This window comes from Carettochelys insculpta, chromosome 16 (assembly GCF_033958435.1).
Source record: "Carettochelys insculpta isolate YL-2023 chromosome 16, ASM3395843v1, whole genome shotgun sequence".
Classification (NCBI taxonomy): domain Eukaryota; kingdom Metazoa; phylum Chordata; order Testudines; family Carettochelyidae; genus Carettochelys; species Carettochelys insculpta.
In genome coordinates, this window is record NC_134152.1 from 4,540,395 (window position 1) to 4,557,944 (window position 17,550).

At 50.3% G+C, this 17,550-nt stretch overlaps 1 protein-coding gene across 2 annotated transcripts in view; it reads right to left on the minus strand.

Moving 5' to 3' along the window:
• AXIN1 (axin 1) overlaps positions 1–17,550 on the minus strand; it is a 114,734-nt gene that overhangs the window by 19,841 nt on the left and 77,343 nt on the right. For both annotated transcript variants that reach the window (XM_075010836.1, XM_075010837.1), the window contains exons 4-5: positions 12,879–12,975; positions 5,031–5,168 (exon numbers count right to left, since the gene is read on the minus strand). In XM_075010836.1, the coding sequence (XP_074866937.1) occupies positions 5,031–5,168; positions 12,879–12,975 (235 nt within the window). The remainder of the gene's footprint in view (positions 1–5,030; positions 5,169–12,878; positions 12,976–17,550) is intronic.

The window sequence follows — 17,550 nt, forward strand, 5'->3', positions numbered from 1 at the left end:
TTGTCTGAACCTTTCATGCGCACAGATTCCCCCTCCCTGCGCTCTCCCGGAGTCAGTGTACACCGCCCGGCTCCCGACGCAAGCAGACAAGAGTGTCAGCTGGTCCGCTGCATTCAGCGGAGCAAGCGGGGATTGGCCAGATGGTGCCCGTGCAGGCTCAGGCTGGCAGGTGGCACTGTGCCATGCAGCGTGGGGTCAGGCTGCTCCCAACTGGGAACAGGCTCATCACGGACACGGGCCCAGTGGCTGGAAGAACAGACGTGGCAGAGGAATTGTGCTGTGGCCGGGCGGAAGGCATATTGGCTGGGGCACCCGAAGGCAGTCCATTCCAGGCTCTCCTTCTGCTGATGGTTAATTCTCCTCTGGCACCTCCCAGCTCTTGTTACTCGCTTGCAGCTAAAACAGCTGAAACTGCACAAGGTCAAATTGGGGCCCAGGTTTGTCGTACAGCAGACCAAACTCATTCACCGGGCCACACTGCACCTGCCAAATGAAATGGTGCCAGGCTGGGATATCAGTGCAGCGTGCAAGGAGGGGGCTGCATACAGAAAGGCAACGGGGCTCTGCTTACAGGAATGGACCAGGGGCCAGGGACTCATGTTCTGTCCAGGACTCCAATGCAGAATACACAGAGTCATAGAACCAGAGGTCTGGAGGCGACCTCAGGAGGTCACTGAGGAGGTCCATTCTTACCGGAAGATCCACCTGATCAGGGTTGATCTTCCGGGGTTCGATTTAGCCCATCAGGGCTCGACAGTCAACCCTGGCACCCCTCCTTCTCCTGAGGAGCAAGGGAGGTCGCCATGTGGATGGCCTGATAAATCGAACGTAGATAGAGCGATTCTGGGCCGGGAGCAGGGCGAAGCCCAGTCGGGAAGCCGGGAGCCCCCTGGGAGAACCTGGAGGCTGGCAGCAGAGGGGCTGGAATTGACACACAGCCCCACCCCCCACACCTCTCAGTTCTAGCAGGGTCCCGAGAGGGCTGGATTCAGGAGGTCCAACCTGTAGTTAAATATATCTTCAAAATGTACACTCAGATGCCTGCACTGAATGATCTTCTGGGGTTTTATCTCCACAACCATCCCTGTTTTACCCGGGGTTCTGAGAAGCACGTACTCTAGCCCTTCCTGGGCGTGAGCTCCAGCACCTATATCAGTGCTGCTGAGAAGGACGCATTGCTGGCCACGTTCTGGAGACACACGGGCCCTGCAGACGGCGCTTTCCAGAAGAGAATCACGAAATCAGCTCTTCAGTGCCCACTAGGTGGGGCCTGTTGGTTGAAATATTGTCCGAGGTCCCTTCAATCAGGTTCAGAATGCAACAGTGAGCATTTACAAACCACATCTGCCTACTCTCCAGCAATGACACTACGACCTGGGGAAGTCTGCGCAGCTCTGCTCATTGAGTTAGGGATGCCGAAATCCCGCCCCACGCTTAACACCCTAATAATTTCAGGTTGAGATAAAAGTCACAGTACGTAACCTGGGGGAAAATAATCACCTTACGTATCTGCGGATGTCCAAAGAGGATAGGAGAGAAAGCCATAGGAGAGTTCGTTCCGCTGCCAGGGGCCGTGGCCAGCAACAAGAACTGTGTTAAGGTCACGTTTGGGGAATGTGTGGGACTAGATATCGGTGAACCAAAACTGGCATGTTGCACATAAGGCTTGACTTGTGAACCAAGCAGAAGACAGATCGTTCTGCCCATCACACCAGGTGGGGTGAAGTGGGGCTGGTTACAACAATTGCCGGGGACGGATAGACAAGAAAAGAGAAGGAGCCATGTTCACCCTTATGGCTCCTACCACCACGAACTCCAGGGACCTACCGTCTGGCCTCCTTTGTCCGAATCCTGAGAGAGGCCCTGACCAGACTGTGCCAGACAGAGGGAGCCAAAGGACACTGCTGTCTTCAGTTTGTGGACTCTCCCTCGCTGGAGATATTTAAGAACAGATTAGATAGATGTCTATCAGGGATGGTGTAGATAGTGGTCGATCCTGCCGTCGGGGCAGGGGACTGGACTCGATGGCCTCTCAAGGACCTTTCCGGTCCTAGTGTTCTATGATTCTATGAATTCCAGCCAGCACCTGGGAAGCGAGGCCTTGTGAGACACAACCCCACCTACGCGGGCCTTCCCTTCCCCTCCTCTTCTCTTCTCTCTCCTGTCCGCTTCCTTTTGCCTTCTGTTCCATAGGACTCTGGCTTAGCTGGATGAGACTGCCGTAGGCGGTCACCAAAGAGGCAGCTCAGAGCAAGGCTGTCCTGAACAGTCTGGTGCTGGTACAAGTTTGCTGGTAAGACAGGGTGGGTGAGCAGCTTCTTTTACTAGGCCAAAGTCTTAGCATGGGAAACCACCTTCTGAGCTCCACCAAGCTCTTCTTCAGGAATGGCAAAGGTCACCAAATGTCCAGCCCATGTGCGGGGCTTGTGTTTCCCCAGCACGGAGGTAGCAACTGAGTCCAAACCAAAGAGAGAAGCTACATTTTTTAAAAAGCCTTTGTCACTCTCATCCCTTCCTTTGTGTGTCTCCTTTAGAGGATGTAACTGGACTTTCCGGGACAGCAGGAACAACAGCCCATATCAACTGCTGTTTTTTCTACAAAGGATGGGCATTACCAAGCTCAAGACCATCTGAGAGCCCAGCAAGCTGGGTTTTCCTCTCTGAAGACTCATCACCACCACGATGGGCTCAGCGCCCTTTGGTGTCCAATGCCTCCCTCATTATTTCCTTCCATCCCTCCCTGTCCAGTGTGGAGCAGCTTAGCTTCCGTAGACTACCTCCACATCAATCTACTATATCATCCACCCATTCTCTGTGGTCTCCGAAGACTCTCTCCCACTAAAGGGAAATGGAAGATGCGGCTCAGCTCAAAGCCTCACATCTCAACTGCTTTAACCGCTTCCTTCTTTTCTTCATCTAATAAAGGGCTAAAAGTTGTTTAATTGTGTGTTTGCCAGGGCTCCGTCTGCCACCCCCCAACCTTGCTTAACATGGTCATTGGCAGTCAGTCTCAGGATCATGTTAACTCCTCTAACTCTTTGGCTCCTTTATTCCAGGGATTGGCAACCAAAAGAGCCATTTGTTTTGAATTTGGTTTAAAAAAAGAAAAAAAAATCAATAATTGAAGAGCTGCGATGCGTGTGAGTTGTTCTTTGTTCGGCTTGTAGAATTCACCGAAATATCTAAAATAATCAGGAGGGTTTTTTTTTTTTTTTTAATTACTTTGCAATGACAACACTGGAAGCCACAAAGAAGTCCTTAAAGAGCCCCACATGGCTCTGGAGCTGTAGGTTGCAGACCCCTGCTTTATTCTATCTAAATCAGTACACCAGAGCTGCGAGTGCAGGTCCTGGGCAATGGCAGGGCTGCATGTGAGAGCAGAGGGGTCCCTGCCTGTATCACCAGGGAAGACGCCAAGCCAGGGTTGAGGAGCATCGGCGGGTGCTAAAGCTCTGCTGGGAGCCTGGTCTGGAAGAGCAGCCCTTACCGCCAAAGTCAGCACCTGGAATCTAGGCTGAAAGCGAACAAGCTGGTTAAACTAAGCCGTGGGCTACGTCACCATTCCAACCCCAGACCCGCCGGCATCTGGATCAGCTACAATTCACGTCAAACATTCTAACCCCTACACTAGCACCTCAAAAAGCGATCGCTGACAAACCTAAGCAATCCATTTGTATGGAAGGTCTTCAACTGACAGCCCTGGAGACTTAACCAGGGCGCCCTCTAATTTTTTCCATCTGTGGCTGGAATAAATTTTATTATGTGCACCAAGGTAGGTGGGCACGTGCACCACCGCAAGAGAAGAGAAACACGCTGCCGGTTGTGGGTGCTCGGCTAATCGGCTGGGCCACAGCTAAAGCTCTTCCGCACAGCAGTACTGTAGAAATAGAGCAGGCAATGGTAGTTCAAGCTTGTCCACACCAGCTGCCTTTATTCATTGTCCTGAGGCCAATGGGCCACCCTAGAGATTACATGAGTTTCAGATGCAACCAAGCTGTTGACATCTCTGCTGAAGCAGTCAACTGGGGAGCCCTTTGGTTCTGTGGAGTGGAGATCTGGCTTGGTGGACAGTCGGTCGCTAGGAACAGAGATGCACAAAATTAATTCCACGTGGGACCTTAACTATGCAGCTGCCTGAGGACTGTGAAGTAACAACACCCTGATGTGCTCAGCAAAACATCTGCGTCTACAGAACAGCGTGGACGCCAACCTAGGAACACCGAACGTGGTAGAGGTACTGGAGCAGATTCAGCAGAGGGCAACAAAAACGATTAAGGGGCTGGAGCACAGGACCTATGGGGTGAGGCTGAGGGATTTGGGCTTGTTTAGTTTACAGTAGAGAAGACTTAGGGGTGATTTAATAGCAGCCTTCAACTTCCTGAAGGGGAGCTCTAAAGAGGAGGGTGAGAAACTGTTCTCAGTGGTGTCAGATGGCAGAACAAGGAGTAATGGTCTGAAGTTGAAGAGGGTGAGGTGTAGGTTAGATATTAGGAAAAACTACTTCACCAGGAGGGTGGTAAAGCACTGGAATGTGTTGCCTAGAGAGGTGGTGGATTCTCCATCCCTTGAGGTTTTTGAGTCCCGGCTGGACAAGGTCCTGGCTGGGATGACTTAGTTGGGGTTGATCCTGCTTGAAGCAGGGGGCTGGACTACATGACCTCCTGAGGTCCCTTCCAGCCCTGTGATTCTGTGAACATCAGGAGTGGAAAGGTGCTTTGTGGACGACCTGTGCTTTGTGGGCAAAACATCTCATACTGGACTGACTCGCCTTTCTCCCGTTCCCAGCTGGCCAGGGGGCTAAGAGCTGGTATGACTTTTTGGCTAATCTAAGGCTCATCACTGAAGAAAGAGACCCTGATGTCGCACCTGGTCATCTAAGCGCTCATGAAACATCACCAGGTTCAGCAGGATCATGACCTATGACAAATCAGTGTTACTGAACACAGGCGCTGCTGAAGGATCTCTATTGGGCAAGTTATTCAAACTACTGCTAGGTTCCAGTTTCCAGAGATGCCGAGGGCGCTACTAACCGCTCGAACACGTTTAAGGCGCTCCTCTAACTTCTCCTCGGCTTCCCGTTCCCTTTGCACTTCCTCCAGGCGATTGATCAGCTCCGCAGCAAACTTCTGTGGTTCAACATGGATATCCTTTGGCATTCGGTACGTACGCTGAAGAAAGAACACAGCATCGATTAGTGAAAGGAGTAACGAACTGAAACAAAAGCTTTGAAATCCTAAAGCCAAGCCCTAGCTCAGCTTGGAATGCCTTCGTCCTACTAGGGAAGCAGGTAGTGCTCGGAGGATAAAATTTGGAGGGGCTGGTGAACATAAAGGGATGGCTTCCTCCGTGCCAACCTCATGCCACTGATGAAACCAAAAGTTCTGATCTCCTTACCGGGGCCTCCTTCCACACCCAACATACACTTCTCCTTAATGACAATGAGATTTTCTAAGGTGACAACTCCAAGGGTGTGGTTACCACTGAATTATGCGAGTGCTGAGTCTTTACTGCTTACACCAGTTAAATTTAACAAGCTGATATGGTCTTACCAAAGTGGCAAAACATCAGAAATTTGTAACAGAAAACTTACCATCTTTTCACTTCTGGGGCCAGGGGAATTCTAACCTACATATTTGGCTTCTGTCACGTAGACCCACAGAATCACAGGAGGTCATCTAGTCCAGCCCCCTGCTTCAAGCAGGATCAACCCCAACTAAGTCATCCCAGCCAGGACCTTGTCCAGCCGGGACTCAAAAACCTCAAGGGATGGAGAATCCACCACCTCTCTAGGCAACGCATTCCAATGCTTCACCACCCTCCTGGTGAAGTAGTTTTTCCTAATATCTAACCTACACCTCACCCTCTTCAACTTCGGACCATGACTCCTTGTTCTGCCATCTGACACCACTGAGAACACCACTTTCTCGCCCTCCTCTTTAGAGCTCCCCTTCAGGAAGTTGAAGGCTGCTATTAAATCACCCCCAAGTCTTCTCTTCTGTAAACTAAACAAGCCCAAATCCCTCAGCCTCTCCCCATAGGTCCTGTGCTCCAGTCCCTTAGCCCACGCCCCAGTCTAGGCTGAGGAAGATTGCCTACTTATCTATGCAAGTCTGGTCCAATGCACCCCAAAAGTGGTGATGTGGGGGACAACTTCTGTGGCCTCTAGCTTGCGAGATCTTTCTTTCTGTTGCACCCAACACAGTTTGTGCTTCTTAACCCAGGCACAAAAGGCAACAATCTCTCACAGTTACAAGCACGTGCTCTAACTGGATGCACAAGTGCAACTAGTCCTATTCAAAGTCACGCACAGACTGCTGTTTGGTGTCGCAGAACAGCAATATTTTGTCACTTTATAAAGTGCAAATAGATACTTACTGGCACACACAAATGCAGCGTTTCTTTAACTCTGTGAGACCACAGAACACCAAACTATTACGTGGAAAATTTTTCTCCCAAAAATTGTCGTCAGACCAAAAAATAAAACAAAACAAAATAAACACCAACATATACAGCAAAACCAAAATGAAGGAATTTAATTTGGTGTCACAGCAATGAAAAAGTAACATTTTATCTGGTTTTAATAACAGAACACACACACTTTGACTTATCTGTCCAAACGTTCGCAGCATGCCTGCGAGTTGTTCACAGAACACCAGGGTTCTGCAGAAGACAGTTTAAGAAACACTGCCGTACAGAAAACGCAGCTCCAACCTTACATTTCTCGACAACTCTGTGGGTATGTCTATACTTACATGGGGGGTGAGGAGGGGAGTTCAACGCGCCACGGTTGATCTTGTGGAGATCGATTTTCCCATGTATGTAAAGATGCAGCAAAATTGATCTCTCTGGGCTTAGCTGTCAACCCTGGTACTCCATGCTATCATGTGGCGTAAGGGACGTTGGCACAAGCCCGAAGAGCCCTGATCTACACTGGGAAGCAAAGTCAATCCTGACAGGTTCATTGTAGCTACGCTAACTGCATAGCTAGAATTGCATATCTGGGATCAACTGATGGACACTGTCATGTGCAGGATAACACAGCTATGATACGGAAAGACCCTTCCACCTGGGAATGATACAGACTGAAGAGTAGAGACCAAATCTCTGTGAATTTTTTTTTTTTCTGCAACCAGCCCAGCTCCTGGTTTGCTCCAGCAAAGGCTGCAGTCAAGGGAAGGAAGGTTATCTTTAAAGGAGGCCAGAGCCCCTCCTGTGCATGCATGGTGGGCTTTGCTTACTGACCTCAAGGACAGTGAAACAGTGTTGGAAAGTACAGCGGATGAAGAGCTGAAAGACATGAACAGCACAAGTACTCTGGCCCGTGACGGTCTTCCGAGCCACGGCCTGTCTTTTGCACCGTATGTTGGCAGCAGCGTGCAGATCCAACGCTCCTGAGAGATTTCTGCAGCCAGCACTTCCAGCTGAAAGGATCCCCGGGAGAAAGTGCCTATTCTGCATGAACCACATGGAAGGACTGATGCCCTGGTGGATGGGGCTGGGGGGCTGTTCTCCAAATCCTTTTGGGAGGCAGGTCAGGCCCGGTGACAACACAGGTTCTGGGCAGTTCTGAGAAGTTACAGACAATTCTGGTCACCCGGAAGGAATCAATGACGAGGAATCATTTAAAAAAAAAAGGGATAGAAAATAAGATGGAGAACGTCTTACTGCTTCTCTGTAAATCCATGGCAGGCCCAGATCTTGAACACTTCCTACAGGTGTGGTCACCTCATCTCAAAAAAGAGATGTTGGCTTTGGAAAAGGTTCAGAAAGGGGCAACAAAAAATGATGAGAGGCTTGGACCAGGTGTTGTATGAAGAAAGAATAAAAAGACTGGAACTTTCAGCTCAGAAAAAAGGAACATAAGAACATAAGAATGGCCATACTGGGTCAGACCAAAGGTCCATCCAGCCCAGTATCCCGTCTGCCGACAGGGGCCAATGCCAGGTGCCCCAGAGAAGGAGAACAGAAGACAATGATCAAGTGATTTATCTCCTGCCATCCATCTCCTGCCCTTGTACTGAAGGCCAGGGCACCATACTTTATCCCTGGCTAATAGCCATTTATGGACCTACCCTGCAAAAATTTATTGAGCTCTTTTTTAAACCCTAATAGAGTCCTGGCCTTCACAGCCTCCTCGGGCAAGGAGTTCCACAGGTTGACTGTGCGCTGTGTGAAGAAAAATTTCCTTTTATTAGTTTTGAACCTACTACCCATCAATTTCATTTGGTGTCCCCTAGTTCTTGTATTATGGGAAAGGGTAAATAATTTTTCTATATTCACTTTCTCCACACCATTCATGATTTTATATACCTCTATCATATCGCCCCTCAATCGCCTCTTTTCCAGACTGAAAAAGACGAAGAGAAGAAGAAGAAGGAGACCAAGGGGGGATATGATCAGAGAGCTATAAAGTCATGACTAGCGTGGAAAGGAAGCTTTTCTTCATGCAGCACCAGAGGATCTTGTGAAGACCACTGGGCTGGTGGCCAGGCCCTTCACGCAGAACAGGCCTGCTGTAGGGGCACAGGCAGGACACTCGGCGCTTTCCCACATTTTCTCTGGGGATATGCTTTCCCTTCTTATTCTCAGTGTGGCTCCAGGGCGCCACATGAATCCAAGCACAAGATGAAGCCTTCTCTGAGATGCAACAGCTGCAGCCACTCCCTGGGAAACAGCAGAACTGAAAACGGTCTTCCCACTTGCTGGAGAAGGGAGGAACTGGGCCCAACAGTTTTATCTCATGGATCACTGCCTGCCCGACGGACACAAACCTACGTCCCATTCTGGAGGCAAAGACCTGTTGCACAGAAGAAAATTCTAACCCCCGAAAGCGACTGTAAAAGGTGCGGACTGTGCAGGACACTGGATGTCATGGGCTGGACTCAACGTTTTAAAGGTCATTTCTGGTGACCACAAAACTCACATGGGGTTTCACCCTTGCTGATTAGCTTGGCCATTTCTAAAGACATGCTGATAAACGCTTTCTCTCCAGCACCACCAGCTAATCTGAAGAGGCTGTATTTTCCACACCTTATTGCAGAGGTGCTGACACAAAAGGGTCTACAATCTATTGAAGCATTTTGTAGCACCATTAGAGCTGCAGCTAAACTCTTCCCTGGTAAATGAACGGTGGGATCCCTAAAGGGCTTCACCAACTCATCTTCCTCCCTGGCACTGGTGGGGAATTACGCAATGCCTTCTGCACAAGCTCTACGAATGGATTTCATGATAGCAATAGGCTGTTCTGATAAGCCTTGTGTGCCGTCGGGAAATTCTCCACCAGACAAAAGTTAAGAGGTTACTACTGCCTGTCCGAGAGTGCGCTGCACATCAGGTTTAGGGAGATGAAGGGATTATTTTAACTATGGACCCTGCTGCAGAGCAGTGACTGATTTTGGAAAGCAACAGTGGAAAAATGTACTGGCTTAGATGTTAATTGGCTAGGGTTAATTTGACACACGTGCTTCTAGTTTTCATGTTGAAAAACAAACTTTATCGAATGCCACACCGGCATATGCTAGAATGCATTGTCTAATTACCCTCTCCTTTCTGAGCATATGGATAAAGCCAGGGCTGAGCAGCCTCATTGTGAACTCTATGCCAATTTCATGCCAGTAATTGGCAGCCAGGAGGTGCCACACTGCCTGAACTAAACTTCTTTTTCCCTGGAGAGACTCGAACTTTCCTCCTCTCGAAGATAAATATGCAACAATGCATCCTCTCCACTGGGACTTAAAATTAAAGCACAAACCCTAATGGGAAAACTGTATCTTTCACTGCGGAGTGGCCGGGTGAAATTTACAAGGAGCAGGTAATTTGCGAAGAACACGCAGATAAGCACAATAGAAACGTAGGTGTCCCATTTAAAACTCGCCTTTAAAAAAATTGTTTTTCCATGAAAAAAAAAGTCAATAAAATTTCACACTAAGCAAAACGAATTAGCTTGCGAGTAACCACCGCTGGAACGACACTTTATTCATCTCAACAAAAGAAATCTCTGGGAGATGGAAGTTCGTTAAAGCAGAGTTCACCATACATATTTTATGTGCCACTCGCGGAATTTATAACCTGCAGTTCACTGAAGCATTGCCAGTACACATGATCAATAGAGAGCCACTATTATTTTTATCCAAAAGGTAAAGCTGCTGACAGGCTTTGAAGCCAGAGAATATTCATTCAGTGGTTCCCACTGTTCGGCAACTTAAAAAAAAAAAAGGCGGCCAAGCCTTCAAATTTCAACTTTAACAAAGCAATGCTTACAGTAAGAACAGCAGCAGCAGGAAATAAAAAGGCACCCAGCCAGTCTTTTCGACAGCAACCACACTGTGAAAGCAACTCTGTGAAAAGGAGAAGAGGCTGAACAACAGCAGCTAGTAAGCTTCCACAGCCTGGGCTTTTATTCCCAACCCAATGATCAAAGCACAGGAGAGCCTTTTAAATCTTGGAGAAAAATAATCTAATTTAAAAGGCAAAACAACAATTTAAAACACAAGATTCAACCAAGAGCGGATTTGGCCTGCACTGCGTGGTCTCGGAGGACCAGGACATTTTCTCCGTTTGATCTGTGTGGGAGCACAGCTGCCCCAGGAAGAAAGAGGAATTTTTATTCTCTGCTAATGTGACGTGTCCCCGTAACTTCTCGTTCTGGGGAAAAATACCTACAGTGACTGGCAAACAGGCAGAAGTTGCTACAGAGCCCTCAGGATAGGGTGTCCATCTGTCCCATTTTCGGTGGGACAGTCCTGTTTTTCACAGGGTTCACCGGCTTACCCCACCTGAGGGAGCTGGGAGCCAGACCGCGCAGTGGTTCAGCTGCTGCCTGGCTTTCCCTGGCGGGGGCTGGAGCTGATCTGAGGCTGTGGAGGTGGGGCAGGTGCTGTGGGGGGGCTTCAGTGGGGTTGGACCCTGGGCCTGGGCAGCGGGCGTTGGAGCAGGAGCCCGGGCTGGTGGGGTCGCGGGGCTAGAGAGGGGCAGCTGGCACTGAGGCTGAAGTAGGGTAGAGCCGCAGCTGCAGGGGGTTGAGATGGGCTGCAGAGGTCGGAGCGGGAGCTGGGGCCCAGGGGGAGAGCTGAGCAGAGCCGCTGGAGCTGGGGGGAGCTGGAACCAGAGCTGCAGGGGGTTTGAGCCCGGGGGGAGCGAACCGTGGCTGCATCGGGGCTGGAGACGGAGCCGCCCAGCTTCCCCCCAGCTGGTGCAGCAGCACAGGCTGCCACCCACAGCTCCGAGGAGCCAGGAGCTTTGCTGGCGGGGTGGCAGCCCTGTTCCTGGCGCCCCAAATACAGTGACCATCCGTCCCACTTTGGCCAGGACCAGGGTCGTTCCCCATGTCCCACCTTAGGCCCGGGGAGATACGGACACCTACCTAAGGGCCATGTTAAGAATCTAATGCAACAGTACTTACAGCTGGGTGACGCCACACGTACAACCATTATTAACCAAAGAGTCACATGGCTGTTGTATGCCCTGTGCACCATTCCCACCTCTCGCCCTCTCTCACACACAGACGGGCACGCACAATATATATCCAAATACTCTCCATTGTTCAAATACGTTTCCAATACGTGAAAGCTACACGTAATTGCCATTTATTGCACAAGGGGTTCCGAATGCGGTGGGGGGTGGGGGGGCAGGGGGAGAGAATCCAGGCTGGGCAGAGCACTGGGGTACAGGAAGGATGAGCGGTTTGACTGCTCTGGGCTGGGGAGGAGGGATTTGGGGTACAGCAGGGGGTTCCAAGCAGGGGGCCAAGGGGTTTGGAGAGCAGGAAGGGACCAGAGCAGGAGGCTGGGGTGGGAGTGTGGGGCCTGGGCAGGAGTTAATGTGTTGGAGAGGGCTCAGAGCTGGGGAGGGGGCTGGGATGTGGGGCTGGAGGAGGCTCACTGACTGGCCTGGTCCACTGCCACTCCTGGAAGTGGCCAGCATGGGGGTAGGGGGAGGATGTGGGGTGCACGGGGCAGGGGGCCCCAGACCCTGCCCTCGACTGAAAGCACTGCCCCTGCAGCTCCTTTGGTCACAACTCCCAGCCAATGGGAGCTGCGGAGATGGTGCTCGCAGGCAAGGGCAACATGTGGATGGAGTGTTGGCACCCTGGCCCAGCAGTGTGCGGAGCTGCCCCTCTGCCAGCCAGATTAACAGAGGAGCTTTAGGGGATGCAGCCCAGGGCCCTGACCTAAGCCGGGGGAATGACCTGCAAAAATCGCTGGACTTATGGCGTCCCAGAAATCTCTCTGCAGGGCCCCAACACATGCAGCCCTGCAATCAGCTGTTCCGGCACTCAGCGGTGGAGGAGGAGGAGCGGGATGTACCTCACTCCCTCCCGGCGTGCACTGCATCAGCTCTTCACAGTGGTCAGGGAAGGAGCCTTAAAGAGCCACAGATGGCTCGCAAGTCTCAGACTGGGGATCTCTGTTCTAACGGCGTCCTGTGTGCCCGGACGGAACAGGGGTAAAACCAGTGACAAGAAAGGAGCCCACCCCCTTAACAGTGGCTCTCTGCATCCAGCCGGGCTGTACTTGGCAGACATACTGCTTGGGAATTGACATTTGTTTGTTCAATCAAATAGCCACCAATCCAGAGCCCTGAACTGTATACCTATGTTTACGTGGGGTCTCTGCTGAGTTTTACTGGGCTCTGGATGGCTAGCTACACGTCACAGAAATAGAGGCAAGATTAGCTTCCAAGGGCTCACCGTAAGACCAAAGAGCTGAAGGATGCATTCAGGAAGGGACTATCACACTTGCCTTTCGATTCTGTTTTTAAAAGCCAGGCGTTCCCTCGGGACTCCAACATTGCAGCGAGACCACATGGAGACTGAGCGTGCACCTGCAGGCTCTCCTACCGGCAGATAAACGCCCGGAAAGGTGGATATTGCTACTTACAGGAATGTGAGGTAGTGGCACGTGTCCATTTGCTTTGGCACTTTCCTGCATCTCTCGCCGATGTTGCTTTCGGAGTCTGTATGGTGGGATCCCATCTCTGCCAGGACAAAAGGACAATACGCGTCACTTTCGTGCCTTCTGTTTGATGATCTCAAAGCACGCTAGGTTCATTTAAGCCCCGTAACTCCCTTCTGAGGCAGGTATTCTCCCTGTTTCATAGACCAGGACGCTGGGGGGAGAAAGGCTCTTTCTACTTGTCAACTGAGCTAGCTAGGCTGAACCGGTGCAGTTCAGGGATATGCACGCCACCAGTTCTTCCAACAGTAGCACAAAGCTGAGCAGCCGTCGGAAGAACTTGGATGGCATCCACAGGGAGTGACAGAATGTGGTACCAATGGCTGCTTCCCTGAGCAGAGAGGCCTGTTTTGTCTAAATCAGGGGTGAGCAGGTGAAATTTCTTAGGGAGGAAGCAGGATGATTGGCTACTGGGTCTTCGGCTCATAGAATGTAGGACTGGAAGGGACCTTGAGAGGTCATCGGGTCCAGCCCCCTGCCCTCGTGGCAGGACCAAGTACTGTCTAGACCATCCCTGGTAGACATTCATCCAAACTGTTCTTAAATATCTCGAGCGATGGAGATTCCACAACCTCCCTTGGCAACTTATTCCACTGTTTGACAACCCTGACAGTTAGGAACTTTTTCCTAATGTCCAACCTAAACCTCCCTTGCTGCAGTTTAAGCCCAGGTTGATGGTGTATGGCCAGTGTATCGAGGGGATTTTACGGAGCCAGTTATTAGAATCACAGAACCCTAGGGCTGGAAGGGACCTCAGGAGGTCTTCGAGTCCATCTCATGCATCTCATTAAACAAACCAGCAGTCATGCAGCACTTTACTAACAAAATAAGGTATAAATCTGAGGAAGTGGGTCTGTCCCATGAAAACACGTCACTGACTGAATTCTTTTGTTAGTGTTTAAAGTGCTACATGACAGCTGGTTTGTTTGGTTAGAATACAGACTAACACGGTGACCTCTCCGTTACTGTCCATCTTATTACAAATGTTGGAATATGTTACTCTGTGTGTGTGTGTGTGTGTGTGTGTGTGTGTGTGTGTGTGTGTATTCACATTTACATAGTTTTATTGGTTAGTTTTACGTACTCCATATGCTTATTTGCTGACAGTGCCAAAAAAGGGGGATTTTCTTAAGAACATAACCAAATTTTCCGTCGGTTTGGATTCCGTTAGACAGGTTGGCTGGGCTCTGTTAATTGCCCAACGTCAAAAGCTTGCTCACCCCTGGTTTAAATACTAGAGCAGGCTGGGAACCCCTGGACCACTGCCCAGATCTGAACTGTGGCTTGTCTGGATCTGGACCCCAAGGCTCGGGGTTCCCCTGCCTGCACAGCATCCAACCTGCAGTGGGGTGGGGAGTTTGAAGCTCTGAGTCTTGCAGACTGGATCAGGCAAGCTGAGGTCTGCATCCACAGGCCCTGTGGGGAGGAGGTGGCCGCTAGCTGCTGTTCCCCTACCTTAGTTCAATGACAAGCTCAAGCAGGAAAGCCTAGGCACAAGAGGATGAGATCTACTAGTTTTAAAAACTTCAAGGCCTGCATGACCAGCAACAAATCAAAACAAAGCAGCAGAAATGCAGCACTTCAAAGACTACCAAAATGATTCATTCGGTGATGAGCTTTCATGGGACAGACCCACTTCTTCAGATCAATCTCTTTCCCAATATGTAAGTACAGAGGACCAAAAAGAAAAAGAAAAAAAATGCAAATAAAAACAAATCAAATAGGATAGGTGGACGGGGGTGAGGGGAAATCAGTTCAATTCACTACGTACAGTGTTTGATAAACCAGATATTAATGCAAAACATGCAAAAAAACCTCTTCATATGGATTGGCACAGGGTTGGCAGCCTGCAGCTCTTTAAAGGGCTCATTTGAGGCTCTTGATGCTGCCGCCGCTGAAACAGTAGAACTCAACTGAATTGGTTTAACGGCCGGCAGGGCGGCGGCTGGGATCTGGCCATTAACCAAGTGAATTAAGTTGCAGTCTTTCAGCGGCGGCAGGGCAGGGAGTTGCAGAGAGCCCCTCACCCGCCTCACACTCCAGTCCTGCTCGCTTCATTGTTTACGGCCTTCCTTGTTGCCACAGAGAAGGGCCAGCTGAGGGGATGGAGCAAGAGGAGGAGGCCGAGGCCCTTTGCACCCCCCAGGAGTCCCCTGTGGAGGCAGAGGGCCCAGGATCTGTCACGGAGAAGCAGGCAGCTGGAGAAGAGAAGGCCAGGGGGGACAGTCTCTGTGAGAAGCCGGCGGTGGAGAGGGCCGCGGTGGCAGAGGCGGAGCCTCCTTCCCTGGCCGCTGAGAGAACAAGCCCTTAGGTACAGGCGGGAACTGCCCAAGAGGTGCCCATCAGTGCCAGCTTCACGGAAGGTGAGGCCCAGGAGCTGCCCGTGCTGCAGGGGGGAACGCTCAGCCTGCAGGAGAGCCGGGGAGAGGGGTGGCTGAGTCTGCCCCTGCTAGAGCCATGCAGCCCTGCTGAGGAGGAGGAGGAAGAGGCGGCGGTGGTGGGGTGGAGGCGGTAGCTGCAGAGGAACAGCGGCAGCATGCGGAGCCGACCAAGCGGTACTGCCATCTGCTGGCCGAGCACGTGCACACGCACCAGTACAACGGGCACCTGCAGTTCAAGCTGTACGTGGCCTTCCGCAAGAAGGGCAAGGAGCTGACCAGAGTGTGGCTGGAGGAGGTCGTCGGCTGATGCAGATGGGGGGCAGGTTTGGGACTGACTAAGCCTGGGGGTGGCTTTGTGGGAGGGTACGTAAAGCTTGGGAGTAGGCGGGTGGATTTGGGGGCTGAGGTGGGTGAAGTCTGGGGATGGGTGGCAGGTTTGGGCGCCAAGGAAGATAGAGCCTGGGAATGGGGGGAGCATGAAGGGTGGATGTGAACATTGCTCCTTCCTGCTTAAGAGCCTATCCTCATGTGCAGCGTTTCCTTTGTCCTCCTTTGCTCTCCAATACAGGGTGAAAGTAACTTACACGTTCTAACCGGTACAAAACACTGTGCGTGGACCGTTCTCAAAACAGGGGTCACAAAAGGTACGGTTTGACTTCACTTACCAAGGACTGTCTCGTATTCATGTGCACTGCGGCTCTTGAGGGTCTGATTTTGTAACTAAATTTGAAAAAAAAAAAACGGCTCTTCTCGCTATGGTTGCAGACCCCGGGACTGGCACATTTAACATAGTTTTGTTTAATTAAAAACTGCTGTTTTGTGATTTTTCCATTGATTTTCAATTTCCATCCAAACAGAGCTTGGCACGAACACAAGAAAAAATAATCATCTAGTAAATAAGAAGCGCTTGTTTGTCATTTTCTAACAACAACAAAAAATTGCATAAATGTTGAGCTACATAAGTGCTTAAATATAGGGGTAGAAAAACCGCGTATCTTGCTGATTAGCGAAAAGCAGTAGCAAATTTAATACAAAGTGTACATTTAATTGCAAATCAATATTTTAACAGTTGTCAACCAAAGAGAATTACTCTCTTTTAGGAAAATAAATAAAAAGGACAAATTCAAAAAAAAAAAAAAAGGATTAAAACTAATTATTTAAATCAAGGTTTCCTGATTTAAATAATTATTAAAACCAGCGGTTTAAATTGCTTTGATTTTAATAATTTTACAATGGGCCATACTGGTTTTCCCACCCTTCCCCCACCTAAGGGGCCTCTTCCATCCCCCGCTCACTTCCCATGCCAGGGTGCTCCTTCTGCCACAATACCAGGGTTTGTGTGCTTGACTTCCCCCTCCCCGCCACATATCCTTCTTCTTCGGCCATATCTACACAGTGGTTTTGTTGGCCCCGAGCTGATGTGCAAAACATAAACCACACAAGTAGCATGCACACAGGACGGCTGGACCCAGCTTCAATTCACGTCAGTGTACATGCAGCAGGGACATGCTACGTCTTTGCATCACTGCTGCAATGGATGCATTTTGCTCGTGGTAGATTGTGGGATGCATAACAGAAGCCACCAGGCAAAAAAATCAGTGGGTCTCGGGATCAAATTAAAAATAATCCCATGATTCTGCTCTCTCCATCCCAGGCTTCCTTTCTTTTGGGGCATTTTCAAAGTGCTGTCCGTCTGTATGAACTGAACAATGCACTGGGCTGCTCCTACTGGCTGCAGGTGTAATAACTCTGTAAAGCACTACTTTTTCATGGCAGACAAAACCTCCGGACAACTTGAGCCCCAAGAAGAATAGGTCACACCGATAAACAGAAGCCCACAACCACAATCTCAGCTGAGCACTTAGGTAACCGCCCAGGAGGCATTCAGGTGCGGCCATGCTGATTAGCAGAGCGCCCAAAGCTGGCAGGGTTCCCTGTAATTTTTTCCACCCATGGGCAGACTAAATTTTGTTAGGTGCACCGAGACATGAGCAGAGGTGCACCACCAATAGAAACACAGGCTGCTGGCTGTGGGCGCTCTGCACCACCCCCCACCTTTGCAGACGAGCCCTTTTAGTTGGGAGAGAAGTCATTCAGGGTGTTAACACGCTACTTTCCTTGCGAGAGAAGCAGAAAGAAGCATGGTGCAGTTATTCTGGACGGAGAACAGCTGGGAACCAGTTCTTTTCTGGGGAGACATCCGCAGAGGTGTTTGA